The 7,841-nt window shown below is 42.2% G+C and overlaps 1 protein-coding gene across 1 annotated transcript; it reads right to left on the reverse strand.

The window, feature by feature from the left end:
* Positions 1-4,230: 4,230 nt before the first annotated feature.
* Positions 4,231-5,169, reverse strand: LOC123347820 (olfactory receptor 1009-like). The gene has a single exon (XM_044985011.1). It carries the CDS (start codon positions 5,167-5,169, stop codon positions 4,231-4,233), a length of 939 nt encoding a protein of 312 aa, XP_044840946.1.
* Between the last annotated feature and the right edge of the window lie 2,672 nt (positions 5,170-7,841).

The raw sequence follows: 7,841 nt of genomic DNA on the forward strand, positions 1-7,841 counted from the left end.
TTATTCCCAGCATTCTGTTTGCTTTTTTGATTGCCACTGCACATTGAGTGGATGTTTTCAGAGAACAATCCACAATGACTCCAAGATTTCTTTCTTGAATGGTAACAGCTAATTTAGACCCCATAATTTTTTAAGTATACTTGGGATTATGCTTTCCAATGTTAATCAACATTAATTAATAATGTTTATAAACATTAAATTTCCTGCCATTTTGTTGCCCAGTCTCTCCATTTTAACAGATCCTTTTGTAGCTCTTTGCAGTCTGCCTGGGTCTTAACTATCTTTAGTAATTTTGTATCATCTGCAAATTTTGCCAACTCACTGTTTACCCCTTATTCCAGATCAGTTATGAATACGTTGAATAGGACTGGTCCCAGAATAAACCCCTGGGGAACACCATTATTTACCTCTCTCCATTCTGAAAATTGACCATTTATACATACCCTTTGTTTCCTATCTTTTAACCAGTTACCAATCCATGAGAACATCTTCCCTCTTATCCCATGGCAGCTTACTTTGCGTAAGAGCCTTTGGTGAGGGACCTTGTCAAAGGCTTTCTGAAAATCTAAGTACACTATATCCACTGGATCCCCTTGGTCCACATGCCTGTTGACCCCCTCAAAGAATTCTAGTAGATTGGTGAGGCATGATTTCCCTTTACTAAAATTATGTTGAGTCTTCCTCAACAAATTATGTTAATCTATATATCTGACAATATTGTTCTTTATTATAGTTTCAACCAGATTGCCCAGTACTGAAGTCAGGCTTTCAGGCCTGTAATTGCCAAAATCACCTCTGGAGCCCTTTTTAAAAATTGGCGTCACATTAGCTATTCTCCAGTCATCTGGTACAAAAGCTGATTGAAATGATAGATTACAGACTACAGTTAGTAGTTCTGCAATTTCATATTTGAGTTCCTTCAGATAAGCTTCAGCGAAGGCTCAGAAAAATCAAATATAGGCTGCAAGATAGGAAGACAATGTATTTATTATCTTAGATGCAAAATGTAGAAGAGATATAGTTATTCCTGCTGCCAGGTATCAGCCAACCCCAAAGTGATAAGTATTATGAAGAAGTGGGCAGGTTATTCCCTTAATGTCCATTACATTTTCTTTCACCTTCTTCTGAAGTCCTGCTAGTGGCCACTGTCACAAGGTACTGGGCTAGATGGACCAGTGGTCTGATCCAGTCTGGCTGTTCTATAACCCAGTGTAGATTGGATGAGTAATTTTCAACCAATGAGTTATTCATGAGTATTTCCCTTCAACAGCCTGCTATCCTTACTCATGCTGTCTGGCTGGTCACCAAAGCTACATAATATCATCCTCTCTCTACCAAGAGACCAGTAAGGTCTGCATATACCTACCACACAAACCTTAATGATGCCATGATTATTTAGTATGTTTACCCTGGTCCGCCCTTCCCCTTCTCTCAATTATTCGATAAACCCACTTCATTGCCAGCAGTCATCATGCTATTCATGCTAGGTGAATTTAACCACCTAGGTAGAATAACCTTTAAATAGGTATTTGGTTGTCCATAGATCTTGTGTTAGTTGTTTGAATAAGGACACACTAGATCCATTGATGTACACTTTATCACCTTTGACTCAGAGTTTCAAGATTATCTAGAGGGGTTATATACCCAATGGTCACTGGAATTCAATTGTTGGGAGTGGGAACATAATGCGGTTTGGCTCCTTTGAAAACCCCTGTCCTCACAACTGTTAATATTTGTGTTATTTTTCTCTTTACAAGTTAGCATTTTGCTCAACAAAGGAGCATGGAAAATCAAACCACAGTGACTGAGTTTATTCTTATGGGACTCTCCAGTGATCCAAAGCTCCAGGTTTTCCTCTTCCTGGTATTTTTGGTTATTTACCTAATCACTCTGATGGGGAACATGCTGATCATGCTGATGATAAGGGCTGACCCTCACCTACACACCCCCATGTATTTTTTCTTGAGTAACTTGTCCTTTGTAGATCTCTGCTATTCCTCCGTTACTGTCCCAAAGATGCTAGTGAACTTCCTATCAGAGCAGAAAACTATTTCTATCGACAGCTGCCTCATCCAGATGTTCTTCTTTCTGGCATCAGGAACGACAGAGATCTTCATGCTTTCAGCCATCTACCCATGGCTTATGATCGCTATGAAGCAATATGCCACCCCTTGAATTACATACAAAACATGAGCAAATGGGACTGTATCCAGCTTGCCTGCGGGGCATGGACAATTGGATTTACTGTTGCAGTGGTAAACACTTTTCTTGTCCTAAGAGTGCACTTCTGTAAATTCAACAAAATCAACCAGTGGGCTGGAGCGCAATTCTCAGTCTGTCTCTTTGGCCCAGTGAATATCTAAGTATTTCACACCCACTCTTTTCTTATTCACCAGGCATGATCTTAGCACAGTCCTTCAATTATATTGGGTAGACTTTTTGTTTAGACTCATTCAGTCTTTCTTTTTCCCTTTTCCCATCAACATTTGTTGTTATAGGTTACTCTGACTCCTTATAAACTTTCACTGGCTTTTCACAGTTGAGGTCCTAATTAGGGTAAATTTATGGACCCAGTTACCACAAAACTACACAGACAAGAGTTTAAAAGAGTGTGAAAGTTGCTATTAATATCCCTAGGATTAACCTACATTTCCAGAGGTTCCTACAAGATATTGCTCCCGAATTCATATTAATATCATAGAACAGGGGTCGTCAACCTGTGGCACACATGCCAAAGGTGGCACGTGAGCCAATTTTTACTGGCAAGCTGCTGCCAGCCGGGGTCCCGGCCGCCGCCTCCGCTCAGCCCGCTGCCAGTCTGGGGTTCTGTCCACTACTGTAGTGTATTAAATTTCTCCCTGTAGGAATATGCTACTTGTGGAGCACCAGGACTGGCAGCCATAAGTAGTACATCGTAAGTAGCCCATTCCTAAGGGGAGAAATTTAATACACTAAACCCGGGAAAGGAAGGCTGTGCCTCCCCAAACAGCCTTCCCCCTATCTGCCCCCTCCCACTTCCTGTCCCCTGACTGTCCCCCTCTTAACCCCTGACCCATCCAACCCCCCCCCCGCTCCTTGGCTCCTGACCACCCCCTCCCAGGACCCCCTGACCTGTGACTGCCCCTCCTCAGAACCTCTCACCCATCCAAACCCCTGCTCCCTGTCCCCTGACTGCCCCGATCCCTATCCACACCCCCGACCCCTGACAGCCCCCCACCTATCCAACCACCCCTGTTCCCTATCCCTTTACCGTGCCACTCAGAGCATCAGGACTGGCAGCAGTAAGAAGTACAGGGTAAGTAGCACATTCCTACGGGGAGTGATTTAATACACTACAGCTGGCCCTGCTCAGCCGCTGATGGTCTGGAGGTCTCAAAATATGTTCTCACACCACTTATAAAAAATTACACTACAATTAGCTTAAAAACTTTGTATATTACAGTAATCATTAAAATATATAATGTTAATAAATACATAGGTTTGATGAAACAAAGTAGTTGTACTTATGTGCCTGTGCTTATTTTGTGTTTTCGATGATTTACCTTCTAAAAAAATCTTGCATGTCTTGCACCCCCGGAAAGGTAAGAACCACTGCACTAAACTGATAAGATCTACATTTTAATTTAATTTTAAATGAAGCTTCTTAAACATGTTAAAACCCTTATTTACTTTACATACAACAATAGTTTAGTTATATAATATAGACTTATAGAGAGAGACCTTCTAAAAATGTCTGAATGTATTACTGGCACACAAAACCTTAAATTAGAGTGAATAAATGAAGACTCGGCACACCACTTCTGAAAGGCTGCCTACCACTGTCATAGCGCAATGAAGATCATGTAGTGAGCTCCCATTAATTTAGGCTTAGATTTTTTTAAAAGATTCTCAAAGATTTAGGCACAGAAATCTTCTATGAAAATCTCATCACTAGCCAGTTTAATATTCATGGGCATTGTGGACCTACATCAGTTAAGTAACTTTGAGAACTTCAGTGTAGGTGACTCACTAGATGACTCGAGAAATGTAGAGAAGAGCCAGCAATTGAATTCAGATCTCATTAGTCACAATCCAAAAGACCATCCTTCTTCTGTAGGAATAAATATATTGAAATAAATTAAAGTAAATAAATACACATGTTATCAGTCTATAGGACCACAACATAGAAGCATCACTGGCCAATGTTTCTTCAATAAGTCTTTATTATACACCCAATGGATAACTTTAAAACTATTTGAGGAACTTGAATTTTCTTAGCATTTTCCGCAGAGCTGTTTTCACTTCTTTGTTTTTCAGGCTGTAGATGATGGGGTTTAACATAGGGGTCAAGATGCTGTACTGGATGGAAATTAGTCTGTCTGGCATTGATGCAGAATCTGTGTTTGGTTTCATGTACAGAAAAAAACCCGTCAGGTACAATAAACCCACCACAATGAGGTGGGAGCTGCAGGTGGAGAAGACTTTATGCCTGCCCACCACAGACCGTATCTTCAGGACGGTGGAGATGATGTGAATGTAGGAGACTAGGGTGAGGAGGAAAGAGCTCAATCCAAATACCATAAGGGTCGCAAAAAGCACCACTTTATTGATGGTGGCATCAGTGCAGGAGAGTTGTAGCAGGGGAGGGAGCTCACAGCTGAAATGACTGATTGCATTGGACCCACAGAAATGAAGGTTCAGCACAGGAACAGTATTTATTAGGGCAAGCAAGAAACCCAAAGCCCATGTACTCAGCACCACCTGGACACAGATATGTTTGTTCATTATGTCCAGGTAATGTAGTGGGTCACAAATGGCTGTGTATCGGTCATAAGCCATGACTGAGAGAGTGAAAATTTCAACTCCAACAAACAGAGTAAAAAAGAATATCTGAGTAACGCAGCCATTAAAGGAAATTTTCTTCTGCTCTGCTAGGAAGTTCTCTAGCATCTTAGGCACCGTGACGGAGGAATAGCAGATATCAACAAAGGATAAATGGGACAGGAAGAAGTACATGGGGGTGTGAAGCTGAGGCTCAGCCTTTATCACCCCCATGATCACCATATTCCCAGCAAAGGTGATGAGATAAATCACTAAAAATACCAGGAAGAGGAATGGCTGGAGCCATGGATCATCAGACAGTCCCAAGAGAATGAAGTCGGTCACCGTGGTTTGATTGTCCTTTGCCATTAATCCAGGAAACCCTTCCTCTGTAAGAGCAGAAACAGAATTTGTTTAAATGAAATTGCAATTCACCTGTTATAAATAGAAAGTGAAAAAGAGAGATGATCTAAGTGATAGGATAATTGTGAAGTCATCTTTACTAATCATTATTAACTCTTCATCGTCACACTTATCTTTGCTTTTTGGTCTCAGTTGCAGAGGACTTTGCATTTAGTATTTCCATCGCAGAGCTTTCTTCCCTTTGGCTGGGAGCTCCGCTTGCCTCTCTCCTGAAAACACTTTTCTCCCCCCAAGACCATGCAAGGCCCTGTTGTGCTCTCATTAACGTTGGAACAGTGTATAGCCCCAAGCATAGAACCGGATCCAGATACTTTAGCATAAATCCTCCCTTTCCAGCCTATTGTATATACCCTTCCAACAATAAATACAGCACAGAAAATAGTTGAGAAAGCCTCAAGGAACATAAAATTCTTTACAAAAAAAAATCTTTATATTTTACTCCCTGTAGGCACTTCTCTCTACACCCCTCAGTGGTTGATACCATCTCCGCTTCTGCCTCCGTTTTGACTAGAACATAAAATAAGTATAAACCAGGGGTAACTCTCTTGGCATCAGAGGGCCTGATTCTCCTCTTACCATAGCATCAATGAGAAGTAATTCTACTGGATTTGATGGGGAAGATTCGCCCCCCACTTGAGTTTTGCTGCTGTAAAGCTTATGTGAGAGGGGAATCAAACCTAAAGATTTTGTGTTTTTACATGACGCCAAATGTGGTGATGAAAGTGGGAATGTTCTGTAATATTTTTACAAGCATTGGTGTTGTCACCCATTAGATGAAGAAGGGTTAAAATCCTTCCCCTGGAACAGGGGACAAGGCATGACGTGTATAGGTCATGTCCCTGCCTGGAGGGGTATGACTGAGCCATCGAGGGCCAGCTGGAATCAACATATAGCACTGGAGGACATGGAAAAGACATGAGGAAACCCGGTGACTGAACAAAATGGAGGCATAGATGGGCTGAACATGTGAACACAGGGTGGCGTAGTCACGGGGGGACAATGGACTGGCAGTGTCAGGAGCCTGCACTAAGACCAGGGTTTCCAACCGTGCACACAGCAGCTCTCATTTAGGGCTGAGAGTCAATGGGACACAGATGGATTATGCAGGAGCATGACATTGTGGAGCCATGGCACCTGCTAGTCTGAACTCTGCTTTGACTGTTGCTTCACTATGTGACGCCAAATGCTGCCCGGCGCTGTCTTCCAGCTGTCTCCAGAACCCTACCCTCTTTTGGAAAAGGCTGCTTCGGGCTGCTGCAAAGACTGCCTTGCATTGATCCCTGAAGGGGTAAAGTCTCTCTTAGGGCCTTGATTTCAGCTGGACTCACTGCAGCAAGCTCACAGTGAGTAACGGGGGCACTGGAGGCCAAAGACCCAGTCTCAGCAGCGTCAAGGCTGTGTGGCTGACCCTTGTGGAAAAGTGTGACCCTTTGGGGTATGGATACTCCCAGGAGACTGTGCAAAAGCCAGGGCATAGCACAGAGCTGTAATCCCAAGGCAGCATGCTCTTATATCATTAGCATTGTTATTATATGGTTATTCCATATTGAATGACAGACACTACTGAGTCCCTCCTCATTGCCTGCAGACTTCTCTCCTCTCATTACTATATTAATGCTTCTGCAGCAACAACTGCTGGCTCTCCCATCATTACAGTTGCCGTAGTTTCTTGCTAGACAACACTTAACATCTCCAAGAGGTGGTCTTGCCCTGAGACATTCCAGTTTCCCACAATTCTGCTGTCACCTGCAGCTCCAAGTCCCTGGACCATTTCAATGCCTACCTGCCTGGAAACAAAGGAACAAAAGGAGTTTAGAGAAGTGGCCATTAAGGCCGCAATTAAGGAAAGTATCCTTAGGTCAGCACTTAAGCATGTGATTAAGTTAAGCATGCAATTACTTGCTGTTCTGAATAGTGGCCTGGAGGAGGAAGATTAGATAGATAGACAGATAGATTAGATAAGGTGGGTGAGGTGATATCTTTTATTGGACCAACTTCTGTTGGTAAAAGAGAGAAGGTTTCTCATTTACCCATAGTTCTTCTTCTGGGCTGGGATTAGTATAGACAGATCAAATTTGTGGCATGCAGAATCCTGCTTTGATCTATGATTCAACTGTGACTTCTTCAACTTTGAGCTGCAATTCAAGACCTCAGGCGAATCTAATAATTGAAACTGATACCAGTGAAGAAACTGAGTCAGTAGGGTGTCAGGAAAGTGGCTGTGAAAGCAGGGAAACACACTGTTTGGGCCTCATGATAAATTCAGTGCAGGATCTCACAACAAGGGACATGGCTATGGAGCAAATGGATGAGAGAGAAATAAATAATCTTAATATTTATACCATTCAATGAAGGCTCAAGGAAGTTGTGAGGAGGAGTGAGGGATCTGAAATCAAATAAAGAAAACCTCAATGATTTAATGGGCAAAGGCGAAAGACAGTGGGAAAAAATCATAAAATAATTCACAGAACTATAAAAATTACTGATCTTAAGTTTTATCCGAGGGACCGTTTTTGGGTCTTTAATGAAATTGGTTGATTGAAAGAAATTAGCCTCTTGGTTATAAATGTTCACCTTCATATGTACCCTCAATGCTGTTTGATTCACCACCTCTCAGC

This window comes from Mauremys mutica, chromosome 13 (genome assembly GCF_020497125.1).
Source record: "Mauremys mutica isolate MM-2020 ecotype Southern chromosome 13, ASM2049712v1, whole genome shotgun sequence".
Taxonomy (NCBI): Eukaryota; Metazoa; Chordata; order Testudines; family Geoemydidae; genus Mauremys; species Mauremys mutica.

What these genes read in the sequence shown, in the direction of transcription:
- LOC123347820 (XM_044985011.1), bottom strand. Translation starts at nt 5,169, where the DNA reads ATGGCAAAGGACAATCAAACCACGGTGACCGACTTCATTCTCTTGGGA.